General features: G+C 40.3%; 1 protein-coding gene across 2 annotated transcripts in view; it reads right to left on the bottom strand.

The window, feature by feature from the left end:
* Nucleotides 1–13,271, bottom strand: part of GNPTAB (N-acetylglucosamine-1-phosphate transferase subunits alpha and beta) — a 38,556-nt gene extending 25,285 nt beyond the window's left edge. The window contains exons 1-5 of one of the 2 annotated variants that reach the window (XM_014876985.2): nucleotides 13,123–13,271; nucleotides 8,581–8,666; nucleotides 3,126–3,245; nucleotides 1,454–1,495; nucleotides 537–742 (exon numbers count right to left, since the gene is read on the bottom strand). In XM_014876985.2, the coding sequence (XP_014732471.1) occupies nucleotides 537–742; nucleotides 1,454–1,495; nucleotides 3,126–3,245; nucleotides 8,581–8,666; nucleotides 13,123–13,239 (571 nt within the window). In that variant the 5' untranslated portion in view covers nucleotides 13,240–13,271. The remainder of the gene's footprint in view (nucleotides 1–536; nucleotides 743–1,453; nucleotides 1,496–3,125; nucleotides 3,246–8,580; nucleotides 8,667–13,122) is intronic. The other variant, XM_014876983.2, reaches the window with a different exon arrangement.
* Nucleotides 13,272–17,472: the final 4,201 nt, after the last annotated feature.

Below are 17,472 nucleotides of genomic sequence, written 5' to 3'. Positions count from 1 at the left end.
AATAGTAAATAATTCTTGGCAGTAAAATAAAGAATTAGGCACCACATATTAAGATATGAAACTCATACCTGCTCTAAAACCTAAGATGTTAAACGCATGAATAATTTTGTTTTACAGTTGCCAATCCTTTGATCAAAGGCAGAATGTACTGCACATTATTCAAACTAGACTTACAGCAATTAAATGAGGATTTCTAAAACTAATCTTCCTCAGTCTAAACCCTAGCCTCTTGAGATTATCAGAGCAACACAGATATTCAGATATCAAACCTGTTTTGCAACAGCTTTTTAAAGAACAGAACTCTAATCATCTGTAATCAGTTGTCTGGGAGGTAAGCAAACAGTATCATTAATGTCATCATTTATAGAAACAGTTTGAGGGCAAGAGAGACACTGAATGACTTGCTAAAGTCAATAAGAAAAGCAGCATCAAAGTCAGTACTGGAATAAAAAAAAACTAACCCCAAAACTAATTCACAGCTTACTAAAAAAACTTGCTGTAAAAAACTGGATGGAATCTGACAAAGAGCTTCTTACCGTCCTTAGGGCTATCAAACACCATTACAGTCACATTGGTGGAAGGATTTTTTGGTTTTGCTACAAAGAACATATTGTTAGCAGCTTGTAAAGCAGGATGAATGGACGGCAGGTCTTTGAGTGTGACATTGGCAGGCAGCGCAGGATCCAGGACAAGCATGGGCACCTTGATGCAGTGTGTCAGCAAACACTCCAGTTGCTTCTCACTACAGCAAAATACCAAAGGTATATTTAACACCACTAAACAACTTAAGACAAAAATCAAACTTGGATGCAATGAGAAAAAGTCTTGTAAAATCTGACTAATTATTTGTAGCATTTGCTGTGGCAAGGGGAAATGTTTGAAGAGCATGCTTATTTTCCTGCAGAAAGCAAATATCTGACTGGTAGTCAAGATATTTGGTAGTTCCAAGATTTCCAAGTCTACTCACAGGAGAGACCTTATAAAAATCGCTTAATAACAAAAGGACCAAGCCAAATCACTTGGACAGACCAGGTCCTGCTGCTTCCTGGCAGCAGAGCCACAAGAGGTGTGGACCCTCTACAGACAATTAATTTGCAGTGCCATGTATACAAATGGCAGGTGAAAGCAACATTGAATTTTTAATGCATATGTACCTGTAGTTTATATGATTCAAAAGCATGAAAATCTTTTCATACTCAGAACACTAAACAGTGACAGGCATATGCATTCCAAACTCCAGAAACTGTTATAAGAAGCTCGTTCATATATGTCACAATAACATTACTTTTATTCAGCACATATATTATCATGCTGTCAGCTCTTGAAGTGACACAGGAAAGCCTGCATAAGCTATAGAAAACCAAACCACACCCCCAACCAGCATCTGCTTCCAGCTAACAAGGAGCAGAATATAATTTATTCCAATTTTCATCCAAAAATCCCCAAAACTCACCTCTTCTTTGTTGGTTCTGTTGCATTCTTTCCAAGGATTTCCCTATTATGAAGTTAAGACAAGGATATTAAATTACATTGAATTGACAATAAGGAATTGAGTCTAATTTCAGACTGTTAATTGCATCAGTGTCACGTTGTCAAAGCACCAATAGCCCAGATAAAAAGCTGCCAAGGCCTTGCCACTGGTCTTGCCAGGGCGAGCACAGATTGGCACGTGCCCTTCACTGCTCACATGCAGAGTGGAGCTCAAAAGTTCAGGGCTGTGGTGAGAATTGTGGCAGCAGGGCTCTTTCTGCCACCAGGAATTTTTGGGATTATTATTAGGTTACTTAACAAAAATTATCTTGATGTGAGAAACACTTAAGAAAACCAGAACGAAGTGACCTGAAACTAGGTTGACTTGATTGTTTTGCCAAACATAAATATACTGATAAGGTCTATGAAACAGCTCTTTTTATAGCAGTACTCATTGATTTCAAAGGACATGAAAAAAATTATCTACATGGGAGGGAACCAGGTGTCCCTGTGGATAGCAAACATGGTATAGGCACCAGTCTTATTCACAAACTTAATCTCAACTTTCCAAATCAGTGTTATGGAAAAAAACGTGTTTTTCCCTTGCTGAAACCGGAATCACAGCATGAGGGATGACAAAGCTAAACACACTAATATTAGCTATATGAACTGCTAGGAAAATACTAGCATAAATTTGAAAGCTTTTCAGAGCAGAGACTGTCTATGCTTAAGGTCAATGAATTTAAAGTTCTAATATTTCCAGTGTTAAGGTAACAAAGAAAAGATCAAGAATTTCCCTTGAGACCATACTGCCAGTTGTACCTAAGCTGCAATTCATAGCATGCCAAAAAATCAGATCAATCCACTAACTTGTGGATTTCCCATTATTCTGAACTAAAGTATTATAACCCTTAAAATACAGACTTGAACTTCCATTTAGCATATTTACTGGCCAAAACAGATTATTTGAGCCGTTGCTTATCAAAAACTAAATCAACGGTTACAAGACAATCATCCAAGGTATCTGCAGCAGCCTGTGTTTGAAGGCTTAGATCAGTAATTCTGAAGAATTCTATAGCACAATCTGCAATAACAAATGCAGCAATACATGTCTTTGCTTTCACAGATAAAGGCCAACTCATACCTTTATAACATACTTAAATTATTTTCCTATTTCTCAGTTTTGGTATTTGTGAGACAATAATCTAACTAATCTAAAAACAAGAACTTAAGAAACATGCTTAAGATTTTATGCAGCCTATTATAAAAAGAAATACCGGGGAATGGGGAGAGAAAAAAGGAATGAAGAGAGGTTATATATTTAAGGCATACTTTTCTTATTATTATTTACAAACTGTTATAGAAATCAATACAAAATGACATACACAATGCACAGTTTTCCACATAGCATTTTACAAATTCATGACAGAACAGCCTTAATTATTGCTTATCTTAAACAATTTTCAAATTAGACAGTACTTGACAGCTAAAAGTAGAACTGAAAAAAGGTTTTGGAATAATCAAATGAAGAAGTGAGAAAATGTGCTTTTAATTTTCATGTTGAGTAACATGGGAAAAAATAACGATGAAGAAAACTAGTACAGCATTAGATTGCTGCTGCCAGTTAAAGGGGAAAAAATATCTAAGAGTATTACCTCATTATTTTCTGTTCTTCCTCCATCTGTTCCCTGACCTGTTGCAATTCTTTGATCAGTTCCACATCTGTGCCGTTCACCCAGGTGTACACCACATCAATTGGCATGGGTAAACAAAGCCTACATAATTCAAAGGAAAGCTACATGAGCTGTTTAATATTACATGACAAGTGTTCATGGCATCCTACAATAGCAATTTCTGTCTAACAGCAGAAATACTTGGTGCCTGGACTGCAAACAAGACAAAGCAAAAAGACTCTCTTTAGTTATATATAAAATGTCTTAATTATACACAAGCCTTTGAGAAAACAGCACAGACATCAAGCAAAAGGACACAAAGTGGTTTTTACTAGTGGTTCATTAACTAGAGGAAATCCTAACTTTATGCTCTAAATTTCACTAATTCAAACTCATGGCCTATCTCCTTCACACCCATCAAATATTTTTCAGTCATTACAAAGACCTGAGCTACTTCAGATAGGAGTGCATGAAGCATGACTTAAATTATACTTAGTTATTTAATTGCACAGAACCAACACGATCTCAGCAGGACCAGGTCTCTATCCTGGGAATGTCTCTTAGATTATATTAACAGGGCATTTCATAAAACAACGATCTAATTTGGGTACATGTATTCAGACTCTGGACATGGCAGATAAATTAATTCTTGAAACAATTTAATATCCTGGAGTTGTTTCTGGAGAGTGACAGATTTCCTAGCATGCATAAGGCAGAAGGAAGGGATTTGGGTACCTTTTTCCTATTTTTTTAGTGATAATCTCTCCAAGGTCCATAGCTTTGTGTCTGCAGGTACTCCAGGCTACTGCCACAGGTAAAGCTGAGTCCCATATAGCAGGAGGATACATCAGATATTATTTTCAAAAGTTCCAGTGTCAAGTTATTTATTAGAAACTAAACAGTAGATGGCCTAGCAAACATTGGAAAACATCAACCTGCAACCGCATGGATCTCAGCGTTAGAGAGGTTTGAAGATGTTCTCTCTTCACCCACTGCATCCTTCCAAAAGCATTCAAAGAGAGACAGAGCTTACAGGCAGGTATTTTGTCCACCTGCCCTTGCACAGCAAGCCATGCAGAAAGCTTGTACCCAGCTTCATTTTTTATTGGCTCAGATTTAACAACTGAAGCACAAAATTTGGTAAAAGGTCAGCCAGTAGCTTGTCACAGCACAGCGGGCAGGAACATTTTGTACTCAATTTATGCTGTTCCTAACTGAGCTGCAACTCTCAGAGGATAATGGTGGAGCATTCTGAGACAATTTGAACATCTCAACAGCAGTGCTGCCTTCCCCAGCAGCACCACCCAGAAAGTCTCACATCTGCAGGAGACTACCCTTCTGTTCAAAAAAAGTCAATTTACTGAATACAATTACCCATCTATTCAATTATTTCACTTTTGTTTTCTCTAAAGAGAAACTAACCTCTGTTAGTTAGAGATAACTAACTTCTGTTTCATTTACAAGGCATGTTTTGAACTAAAACTTCCTCCAGAGGAGTAAAATTCAATGGCAGGAGCTCATCCAACTTTTCTACATTTGTTGTGATCAGTTAAATTACTGGTTTGACAGTCCCTGGAATGCTACAGCTCAGAAGGGAGTGTTTTAGGTGGAAGCACCTGACTGAAGTCAGTGGATTTCAAAAATGCCAACCTTTAGCCTCCTGGCCAAAGTGCAGAGCTTATTCACCCAGGCTTCACTGAAGAACACAGTATGTCCAAAAGAACTCCAACTCTTTCTATGGTATGAGGCAATTTTGACTTCTGTGAAGCCTCTCTCCATTTTACCATTTTCTAAAGTGTGTCTCTAAGCAGTAACATATATGCCTATGTAATTTCCCACACTATGCCACATACAGCCAAAAGCTAGTAAATTCCGCAGAGGAAAAGCATCTTTAGTAAGATGCAGGCATGTCAACTCAATTAACCCTGGCAGGGCAAGCTCATTCTTCATTACCAGTGATGATAGAGACATACCAGTATAAAAAAAAAGTGAATTGTTTGCAGATCCACTAGTCCAATTGCTTAAAGTTTATCCAAATACACAACTAATTTTTTTAATGCACCTTTATAGCACACACTGTTTCAGAAAGCAATATTTATCAAACCTAATAATAAAACCCAGACATTCCAAGTCAATTTGTTGTTTCCAATAAAGCCAATTAACTGTTAAAACTGCATCTTTCTGGACTTGGCCAAAGCATTCTAGATCGTTTCATGGCTTTCTAAAGTATACTGAGAGTTTATATTTTCAGAAGTATGTATTGGAATTTTGCTGTTAAATGGTTTAAAATGAAAAGGAACAGATATTACACTTCAGTAGTATTGGTCTCAAACACTATTTTAACATTCAGAGTCTTTTGCAGATTGCTGAAGTTCAGAGAAGCTCAAAAACTCTCTCTCAAATTCTGTAGCTCAGTTTCCTTCACATGGACTTGTACATTCGGTCTTCATCAGAAACACCAGTCTGGCAAACAGGTTAAGCCCAAAATGACCTGAATTAATTTACTAAATACACCACCCTTCTAATCAGCCATTTCTCCTCTTTGACATGACTAACTTCTGGTTCATTAAATGTGTCTCTAAGGTGCAATTTGATTCCAAGTGGGAATTATCTGAACACCTTTCTAGAGGAAATCATCACTTTGGAAAATTCCTTGGAGACTCCCAAACAATTAATTGAGGTTTTTACATTTTCCTCTTTACAAAATGTATCCATTATTACTTGCAAATCTAAAAACATTCATAGGATCCTGCTTGAAGACAAAACCAGGGACACCGGTCCTCCAGACAGGACAGGGGAACACTTTCTGGCAGGAACTCCCCATACCCATGATGTGGGATAAGAGAACCATTGTCACACCTGAGATTGTAGGTAGAAGACAAACTTTTGTCTCAACATCCACTGTTGCTGAAGGAGCACAGCAGATTTTGGATCTCTCCCAAGTTACCATATGGTGATCTCCAACCTTGCTGAGCCTCTTTATGAACAACACAAGTCTAAGCTGCTCCCAGCCCTCCTGCCTGCTCCAGCTCTGTAATTATGCACTAACAGTAACTCAGCTGTTCCATTGCTATTCCTGCTCCTTGAGCTCAACAGTTAATAGCTGGCCAACCACTGACAGCTCTCACTTGCTGCACCATACTGAAATCAGCCTGCACATTTTAAAAGATGGGGATTATTCCTTCACATCTTACCATATGTATTTTTGAGTTTTAAACAGGACATCTTGGCATAACAAAGTTACTCTTTACTTCCTACTCTATAAAAAAAGTTACTCTATACTTACTATACCATTTGCGAGTAGAGTAACAAAATGCTCAAGAAGTCCTCATCCAAAACATTCATGCATGGAACTCCATTATTTAATTTCCTTTTCTCCCTTTTTTATTTTCGTATCAAAACTTAGTCTTCAAAAATGAGTTTGGATAAAGTGCCTTGGTAAAAAGCCCTGGAATTTCTAGTGTACTCTCTCAACCTGTGCAAGAGGCTGAGCAATATAAGAAGCAAGTTTAGCAGTTGATGTGGCTATCTTAGAAGTGCCACAGTTGGGATGTCAAGGGTTTGCAAAAGGAAGGAAAAACAACCAAAAGCAATTCCTAAACTCCAAGGCAAAACCAGAAGTCTGCCTTGGTCTGGCAGAGAACAGTGTTCAATTGGTGTTACTAATGATGCCATAGCTTTTGAGTGATGAGTTTATCATCATAAGGAGCTTGCCCACATACACAAATTTATCTACAATTCACAGTGAGGTTTTTTCCATAGAAGTTGTATGGAAAGAAGAGAGAATTTTACCTCCAAAGCTCCCAGAGAACAACAGAACTCAAATTCAATTGAAGGCCCACGAATATTTCCCAAAAGCCATGCAGCTTTTATTTTCCACAAAGCAGTACACCTGCTTAATTTTCTAACCAACAAGCCTCCTGTTCTCCAATTCTGAATATTTTTCTCTAGCACTAAAATAGGAACTGATTAAAATCACTGGACAAGCTAGATTCGATCTGGAAGTCCTCTATATGTTGCATTGACACCAGCCTAAAAAACTCCACCAAACCACCACTGATGCAAGTGCCTGCTGCAAGGCAGGGTCCATTACTGCATTTGTGAAGTTTGATAATGAAAATTAAGTGAACCCCTGACAAGGGATGTTCAAAAGTTAACAAATGTCTAAAAGTATGCCTCCAGACAGAGTTCTTATTGGTATGAATTTTTAGAGGAAGTTGGTAGCTGCACACAAATATCACAGCAAACTTCCCTTTTACTCCTAATATAAGATTGTTAAAGGCATATAGATGAACTGGAATAATTTAAGCACCCATCATAAAAACCTTAAGCTTTTGCTCAGCCAATAGCTCCTGGCACTGGATGTTTTGCTCACAATCCAGAGAAATGAACACTAGCAAAGGAGTGCTTCACACACCCAAAACGAAATAAGGAAACTGCAGAAATGGGAACTGACTTTATCTACACCACAACAGTAAGATCTGTGATTTTGTTTTGGAAAAAGTCAATGGTTTTATAAAAACACTCCAGTTAATTATCACAAAGTCAGGCACTTTAGTAGTGACAGGACCAAAGTGGCATGTTTCACTTCAGTACTGCTAAAACATGTAAATATTAAGCTATTCATCCACATGAGCTGCATCACTCTGCTTTTATCTATCATCCATTGAAACTGATCTGATCATTTCTACTGTTCCATGATGCAACAAACCTCAAGGCAGATTAAAGCTGCTTTCAGGTTAAGTTTTTATCCCAGTCAAGTGTATCAATATTAAGAGTCAGATGATACCTGCTAAGTAGCTTTTTTCCACCTACCAACCCACAGTCCGGTTACTCCTTCAGCAACAGACCCCATGGCTATTCAGACATGAATGATGAAACCATAGGAAGCCATGTAGCACAGTTAACACAACTGAAATTAATGACCCATATGACTTGGTTTCCAACTTGCTGTGAGAGATTCTCCCATACACTCAGCTGCTTACTAACGTTGTGACTTCTCTGCTAGATAATGATGCTCATAATACATTACTGAAAAAGTAAGGTAGTTTAAAAATAACTTCTCAAAACACTGAATATTGAGATGTTAGGCACATAAGATCAGTACTTATGTTTTTCTATCTTAACTTGGAAAACATGTCATGGCCTCCCTTCATTGTTAACATTGTCACCTTTTTGATGTTTCATTAGAGACTGGATAAACTAAACACATTTAAAATGTCAATTTATTATATGACTAGAGCTTTCAAAAGCTAATCTTCCATACTGGGAGATTATATACAAACTAAGCACTCATTAAGTTTAAAATTTGCTGCAGATTTAGAGCCTATACAATAAGGTTCTACTCAACGGTATGATACTTCAACTAATATATTTTATTTAAATATTTAATTAGAAAGTAAAATGTGCAGTAGTGTCAATTGTAGGTAAAGCTCACCGATTCTGAAATGATTTGCCAGCAACGTTGTCTCTGTATGAATCAAACATAACATGATACTGGTCTCTACTCCACTCCAAGACAACCTGCAAAGGAAAAAAAACCAAAACCACTATGGAGAGGCTTGACAGCTGGCCTGTAAGCCAAACTGAGTTAGGAGAAAAAACAGCAATTGATGAATTCCAAGTGTATCCACAGCAAGGAAGAAGACAAGGCCATTAGCACAGAAACTGATTTAAAAAGATACATAAAGGATTTTTGTAGTTTAGGCTATGTGCATAAGTAAATGTGTAGATGTGCCTTACTAAATTTTTACAAAACTTTTGCCAAATATATTGACGCTAATTGTTTTGCACCAATGAATATCATAAGCTACTGTGATGTAGTCAATAACTTAAGATGACACTTTGTTAAGAGCACATGAACTGGAGAACACGCAGAATAAAGAGGACGCTGTCATTATTCTGTTCAAGTGTGTGTGTGTATGTGATGTCCAACGCGCCGGTGACAAACCACCTGATGTCACCACCTTCTAATGTTAGACACTTAATTTTCATCTTTTGAAATGTTTAACCACAATCGATTTCATTCAAATCGATCTGTGCATTAATGAACAACTGAACAGACCACAATCCCAATTAAATTATGACACTGAGGCAGCAATCAGACCCAGAATTGAAGATCATACTCAATTTAAACAAACTGTGCTTTTCTCTGCAATAAAGGATTTCATAAATTATGAACACTCTTTTTAAACTATTTTTTATTTAAGTCACCTCCCACCTGTTTCCTAGAATTTGAAAATTCAGCAATGTATTCCTAAAACTGAGACTGAAATCAAATAAACTATGATACAATCCGGAAACCTCTAATACACACACACCCCAAATTTGCTCTCCTTTTTCTGTTCTCATACAGGATATACTGAAATATATACACCTCCAAAAGCTGAGCTTTGGAAACCAACAGCCAGGAAGAAAACCCACAATTTTTCAACACTAAAAGTGGTAAACATGCTTTGACATAACAAAGAAGTCCCAGTATTTTGAGACAGAAGTAATATAAAACATATATGTTCTCCTCTGAGATAAACTTGATATGACATCTTTTACAGTCAAAGTCCAGCCTTGAAAACTACAGTGGCATTTAGTGCTGTTTTAGAATGGAAGACATGGTGGCTTAATTTACTGGGATAAGTACATATTTGTATGTACTGAAGAGGAAAAAACCCAAAACAAGAAACAAATGAAAACAACAAAACAGAAAGAAAGAAAATCAGGAAAGCATAGTACTTACAGTACTTACTTTACACCACTCTCTCTAGATTTAAACGTTATTATCGCTCGTTTCCTGTATTGTGGGAACTATGAAATATACCACTTCTCTAAAAACCATAAACAAACCGTCCTCCCTCTGAAGAGGTTAGACATCCCTCTACCCTCACTGCCACTAAAGCAAACTAAAGCCTTCCATAGAGCAGGGAAGCTCCATCATGTGCCTGGGTGACAAGAGCACACATTGCAATTTTTGCCAGAGCTGCAAACGATCCCTGTAACCAAGATCACATCAGCACACTTCCATTCCCCTCACACAAAGGATATAGATTATTAGGTAGGCATAAAAATGTTCTCCCTTAAATACCAAGGTCAGGAATTGTCCCAAAGATCCACACTATTACACTTCTTTAATGCACAAGTCATTAAGTCCTTCTGCCAAATGGCAGGTTTAATATAGCACACACTGGAAGCTCCTACCCATGTGGAAACATTTGCTCCGACTAATAATGACAAATTGACACATTGTGACTGATCTGTGTCTAGAAGAAATACAGAAGTATTTGAGTAAGAATATATTATATGAATGATATGTCTCTCCAGAAGAACAACATTAACCCTTCCAGCCTTTGTCTTTTGTATAGCTATAGCCAAAAAGAAGAGAGATCTCTTAGGAACATATTAAGGAACAAAGTCAAAAACCCTTCTATCCAATACATTTTTCCCCTGCAACTGTTTCCTCCTGACACATTATGCATGGTGCAATAATGCCTGGAGGCTGTTTTGCTTCAACTTTACATACTGGTGTTATATAACTACCAGGGGAACATTAAAAAGCAAGGGGAGAGACACTGCCTATTAGGAGATACTGTATCAGACATGATAACAGTGGCTCTGGCATGTTCTGGTTATAAAGCATTTTACAAAGCAGGGCTACCTACGGAAGGATGGCCAAGAAGGATTTATCATCAAAACTGCCCTAACACTCAAAGCTCATTTTACAAACAAGGAAGAGAATTGACTTAGAACTGGCTGTCCTGTATATTTTTGCAGAAATGTTTCTCACTCATGTTCAGTGCCTTAGTATTTCATTGAGCTCAAGGTTTTCCTTCAAGTTAAGCTAATTTGCAGCTTCTGGCTCCGAGAACATCATCACCAATCTCAAATTATTTGCCCTAACCATTCATTTTTACTCCACCAGTAATACTAGTATTAGCATAAAGCTAAGAAGTCAGACCTAATTTTGCCTACCAGAACAAAAAAAAAGCTGGCTCTGGGGGTGGGGGAAAAGCAGAACTGCAAACACTGCTCAGACACCAGGGTCTGATAAGTGCTGCCTCACGCTGCTTTTTATTGCTTAAGTTTCCCGCAGATGGCTAAAAATGGTTAAGTTGTAAATTTCTAGAAAGATTTCTTGGTTTCCTTTTTCAAACAGTTTAATAGTTCTTTTATTAGTTGCTTTCTTGCAGATTCTGTACCGAAGAAGCATCTTCCATTCCCACGATAGTTGTCGGAAAAGTGTTCAATCTCACAAGCCTTGTCTCTCCTAAGTCAATGAACTATCACTGTTTACCAAAATACAAAGGCAAAAAGCAAGATGCATGCAAACGTCTCTCACCAGGTTTACCTACCACCCTTGAAATGAAAAAAAAAAAAAAATTCAGGTGTTTCATTAGCGGTTTTTAGCTGCTTTTTTTTAGGTTACTGGTCCCTTTTCTTTTTTCTTCACATATAATTTGGAAAATCTATTCCTACATGAGTTTTCCAGTTTTTCTGTTCACTCTCTAAATTGTATCTAAGCTTTCCAAGTAGCCTTTAAAGGGCTGGAAGCAGCAAGCTAAGATTTAGCAGGAAAATCTGAGCAGTGATTTTGACTGATTCTCACCAAAATTAGCGATAACTTAGACAACGACTGAAATATTTTAAAAAGCCTTCGAAGTTCTATGATATCGTAAAGTTGAGCTTTAAGTATCCATTCTGAAGAAATGCAAAACTATGTCAGTTTCACAGCATCACGAAAACTACACCAATCCAAGTTGATAATCATGTACAAACAGGTGCTTAATGAGTACTTTACAATCACTTTACTGATGGCTTTGAAGTGTTTCAGGAACTTGTGGTCCCCACAAGACCGCAGAGATTAGTACTTTATGCAAAGACAAAAAGTTTTGATTGTGGTACATGCAACAGTTCCAGATAATACTCTTCATGGCTCTTCCTTTTTTTTCCCCTGTATCTGAAAGAGCTCATAAAATTAAAACAGAGAAGGGAAAAAAAAAAAAAAAAGAAAGAAAGAAACAAACAAACAAACAAAAAAAACCAACCACGAAATTCCAGTCTGTTTGTACTGAACATTGCCCGGCTTTCAGACTGATAAAAATACCTGATTTCCCTGATTTCTCACTACATGAACAAACATGTGCTGAAGTAGGATTCATTTTCTCCTCTCCAGATCCCTTCACTGATGACCTACCAAATCGATAGGACAATGTGAAATGAAGATTTAAATATTAAACACATCCGTGTAAAATCATAGCTAGAAAAAAGTGCAATTACATTGCATTATTTACAAAATAATGCAAGCCAACTAAGTTACAAGTAGCGAGCACAGCAGACTCTGCTGCGCAGCTTGGAGGGAAGATATATTTAACTCCTTAAACTCCACACAGGGGAAAGATTCCGTCGCTCCCAGTCGACCTGCGAAGGTGACATCCAGCACAGGCTTTTTAGAAGACTCTAACAAAAACACAGCACTAATAAATCACCTGATGAGGGAAGTGGAAGAGACTTGCCCAAGAGCAGCAAACAGCAGCTGCCCGAGCCCGCAGGGCTGTGTCACCTGTCAGAGCCCAGCGCACCCCCGAGGGGACACCCGGCGCGCCGCCACGCCGGCGCTCCCCGCAGCCCAACAGGTGCGGCCGGGCCGGCCCGGGGAGCGGCGCGGGGCGCGCTCCGGGGCGCGGGCAGAGCCAGCCGGTGCCCGCGGGCACGGCGGGCCTGCGGCAGCGCCGCTCGGCTCAGCGCGAAGGGGGCACGCGGCGATGGGCGGGACCTGTCACCCGCAAGGCGCCCGGAGAGGGAGCTCGCTGCTCGCGGGACAACACAACTACCCGGCTCTCCCGAGGGAAAACAGCTCCGAATTCCCCCGGGGCCGTGCAGCCGCGGCGCTGCGCCTGTCCCGCCGGCACCGCTCGGCTCGGCAAGGAGGGGGGGAGGCAGGCAGGGCAAGGGGGACAGCCACGCCGCGCCGGCGCGGCGCCGTACTGACCTCCCCGAACTGCAGGGCGGAGACGATCATGAGGACGAGGCCCCCGAGGCAGAGGCAGGGCCCATACCTGTGCGACAGGCAGGTATAGGTCTGGCGCTGCAGGAGCTTTAGCAGCATGGCCCGCCGGCGGCCGCCGCCCCGCACGGCCCGGCCCGGCCCGGCCCCGCTCCCCGCGCTGCCTGCGCCGGGCGGGGCCGCCGGCACAGCGCCCGCCCCGCTTCCGGCGGCGCCGGGCGCCGCCTGGCGGTGGCGGAGGGGCCGCGCTGAGGGAGCGGCGCTCCCGGCCCTCACGGAGGCAGCGAGTTGGCCGCTCCCGTGGCTGAGGGCCTGCGGACATCGCGCACATACAGCCGAGCCGCGTGCTGAGATTTAATTTAAGCAGTCCCTACCTGCGTGTTATGGCTCAGAGATGAAGTGCGGGGATGGGTTCGTGGAATGGGACTCGGCAGGCTAGGGAGGGTTACTGATGGAGTTCTTCAAGAACAGCTCTTGAGGAAAAAACATAACAAGAAACTAGTTAGCGATCAGTAGCTGCCAGTACACTCTGGATTCAGCCATGAAGTTCAGCTGCCTGCATAGCACGGCCCGGGCAGAGTGGTGGCCTGTCAGAGCCTGCAAGAGGCCAAGCACAGCAGCACCTGACTCTGTAGTCTATCCCTGCATCAAGAGGTCTTCTAAGTATTTCTTAAAACTTCCTGCAGTGACTTTTCGGAGTCACAAACATCGTCCTTGTGATCTTATGTTTCCTGTGTGAAGTAACAATCCCTAACCCTTTCCAGAGCTTTGTCCCAGTATATTTACACAGTGGTGATGTGAGAGGACTACACCTGACTGTATTGTAGGAAATGTCCAAGAGGTCACAGCTTTTTGGTATATCTTTTCCAAGTCACTGAGCCCTTCTCCTATTTACTTTTTAGTGTCATAGCATTTTGTCTTTTTCCAGGGTGAGAGGAAAGCTCATGTCCTTACAAACTGATGGACGAAGGTGTGGGTGTTAATGTCTTGGAAATAGGGCTTAATGTCCCCACTGGCTTTGGGCAGCAGGTTTGTTACAGAGCCTGGACAGCTCGGCTCCTGAGACAAACAAGGGGCTGCACAAGCCTGAGTTTGTGATCTCTGGAGTAAAATAGTAGATTCCAGGGGGGATTTGTGGTAGGTGGTTCTGGAGGGCTGTACCTTCCCTGTACCTGAGCCAGTGGAGAAAGGAAAAGGGCAACATGCGGCCAGGAGTTTAGGATGAAAGGAGGCTGTGCCCTCCCAAACCTCGAGAGAACAAACCCCGCGGGTGTGTGCCGGTGGACTCGCTCCCTTTATTGGAATAAAGCTGTGGGACTCCTCTGTCTCCTTTTTGGACATAAACCTCTGGCATTTGTGGATGTTCCTGACAATGGGCCATGGGACAGGATGGCAAATTCGCCAGGGGTTACCTACAGAGCCTCAGAGCTCACCTCATAGTGCTGTGTTCCTCCTCCTATGGTTTGCTATCAGCCTGATAACACTTATGTGGCCTTTCATGATAACCCAGCCTTCCAATCTTGGTACACAGAAGGCTCTTGAGAAACTTTTTTCCCTTCACGTCTTCTCACCCATGTGCCAATACACTACCCTAAGGGAATATAATCTTTGCATATTCCCTCACCTGCCTCTCCTGCTCAAGCACTGTGCTATTATTATTAAACTGTTATTACTCAGTTATTATTACTGCCTAGCAGCTTCTCTTTACCATCACCTATAGCACTGTGCCAGCAGCATCAGTGATGGCCTGGTATTCTGAGTCAGCAGACTGAGGTTTTCATTGGGAACTGAGGTACAGCACAAATGCAGATTATGAGAAAACCCCCTATTTCTGGTAAAAAAAATCTATTTCTGGTCAACAATCCAGTGTAAATGCAGAAACGAAACTGAATGTGCTGAAAAGATGAAAAAGATGTGATAAAGCCATTAGAATTCACATAATCTTTAAATTATTTCATAAAGTGTCAGACAAAGCATACCATTAGACACATATAAAAAGGTGCTGAATAAATCATGATAGCACGCTGTCCTTTATTGTAGAATATTTCTATTCAAGGAATATATATTTAAACTGAAATAGGTGCATGAAAAAAACAACCAGATCCTTCTTTCTAAAAAGACACTAAAAAGTTTTGACTTGTTCATATCACAGAAATGGAGATCAGAAACTTACTTAAAGTAAATGCAATACTGTCACCAGGTTAAAAAAAGCCACAGGAAAGACAGAAAAACCAAAGCAAAGCAAAGCAAAACAAAAACAACCCCGAACAAACAAAAAACAAAAAAAAACCCCCACAAAAACAACAAACAAAAAAAACAACCAAAAATCCCCAAAACAAACAAACAAAACCCCCAAAACACAAAAAGGAGACAAAGCCATGTTTCAAATAGGAATAGCAGGAGTACCTCTCAAGCCTTGAGAAACAGTCTAACCAGTTTGTAACAGGAAACAGGACTCTATACTCCAGATGTTCCCCTATATTCCATTTTGCCATGGACTGATAGACTCTTCCTGTCTTCAGTCCACCAAAGTTTTAATTGTTCCAGGTAGATGAGGTTGTTTGGTCTGGACAAGAGGAGGCTCAGAAGGGACTTCATTGCTCTCTACAGTCATCTGAAAGGATGTTGTAGTGAGTTGGGAGTTGACCTCCTCTGCCATGTCTCAAGTGAAAGGATGAGAGGAAATGGCCTCAAATTGTGCCAGGGGAAGATTAGGTTAGGTATTAGGAAAAAAAACACGGCACTGAATGACTGGTCAGGCACTGGAATAAGTTGCACAGGGAAGTGTTAGGGTCACCATCTCTGGAAGTGTTCAAAAGGCATCTGGATGTGGCACTTGGGGATGCATTTTAGGGGTGACTGTGATGGTTGAACTGGATGATCTTTCAGGTCTCTTCCAACCTGATGATTCTGTGAAAGGCATGGAATATGGATGTTAACAAGGCCACCCTCAGCTTGCTAATTAATGTCAAATTATTGAGGTACACATAGCAGATGCAAGCTCAAATACCTTTTGAGACAATCTATCAAAGTTGCTGGGATTATTCTACGTCTGTCACTAGAAATTATTTCCAAGATCAAAACCAGAAACTAGACGAGGGGCCTTGTATCTGTTTGTATGTCTTTGTGGACATGTGTCTGAAAGGAGCAGGGCTTAAGTCAAATTCTGCTGTTTTCACATTTTATATAATGCACTGCCTACACAGTTCTCCAGGTAAGAACTTCATAATTGTATCCAAAACCAGAATACTTAACTTTCTCCATTTCTCCCAGTCACTGGAGATGCAAATGAATTCAGACATTCTGCTAGGAGCAATAAATTCCACTAGATGTCAGGATATGTAAAAATTAGGTGCTGCCATTATAATCCAACACATACTTAAGGGCCTTGCCAAGTCATTATCCATATAAACCATTGGGCTCTTGGGATAATCTACTTGACTGTTCTTGTATTTGTATTAACTCAAAGGTGCACGTAGCAGTACTCAACACAAAGGCATGCCTCCTGTGGATTATGAGGTAATCTAAACAAGCAGTCAAATAGTTATAAACACACTTTATCTTGATCTTGATTTTTTGCAAGTTGCCTTCACCAGTATTTTTTCTCTCTTAACTCTTAGAAAACGGAATTTTTGATGTTTTCTTACTAAATTAGACCTTTCTAAGAGGGGGCAGAAGCTATTTTGAAAAGGAAAGTAATATTTACTTTCATTCAATGGGAATGGAAATTCTGTAATGCTCAATATCTTAAGGAAGGCAGAACTTCTTACTGGACAGGGTAACTTGTCCAATAGTAGCTCTTTCCAGATCTTTTGCATTCTTGTTTGCATTTGCTGGGAAAGGAGAACAGTGAGAGCTAAACATCCGAGGCAACAGTAATTTCTTTGGTTGAGGCAGAAGCCCATAAATAATCAACCAAGCATCTCAAGCTTTTCTACTAGCCAAGAATATTATTCACTGGACATTTTATGAATCTTGTTCTAAAGAAAAGAGAATTAACATCAACATGGGTTTCCTGTATTTGTCTCCATATGGCCTCTTTCATAAACATGAATTAAGCTTGTAGCAATTAGCATGAGGCAAAAATAACTGACCACAAAGATAAAGACAAAATTCAGCAAGTTTGATGCCTGTTCCACTTGAAGTCTGAATTTTCACAATACAGGAGATAGCTCGTAGTACTCTGAAGGCCCAGTAATTCACTCTTAGGGATTTTGGTTTCATTTGTGAATGCTCTGAGCTTCTGAGAATTCAGAGGTGACTCAAGTCAGGCAAGTAAAAGTTCAGAATAGAGGGTAGATAGAGACTTCTCTGTGGAGAGTTTGTCACTACTTT

The sequence above is a fragment of the Sturnus vulgaris genome, chromosome 5, assembly GCF_052056855.1.
Source record: "Sturnus vulgaris isolate bStuVul1 chromosome 5, bStuVul1.hap1, whole genome shotgun sequence".
Lineage (NCBI taxonomy): Eukaryota > Metazoa > Chordata > Aves > Passeriformes > Sturnidae > Sturnus > Sturnus vulgaris.
The sequence above is the reverse complement of the archived record's forward strand: the minus strand, read 5'-3'. Positions and strand labels throughout refer to the sequence as shown.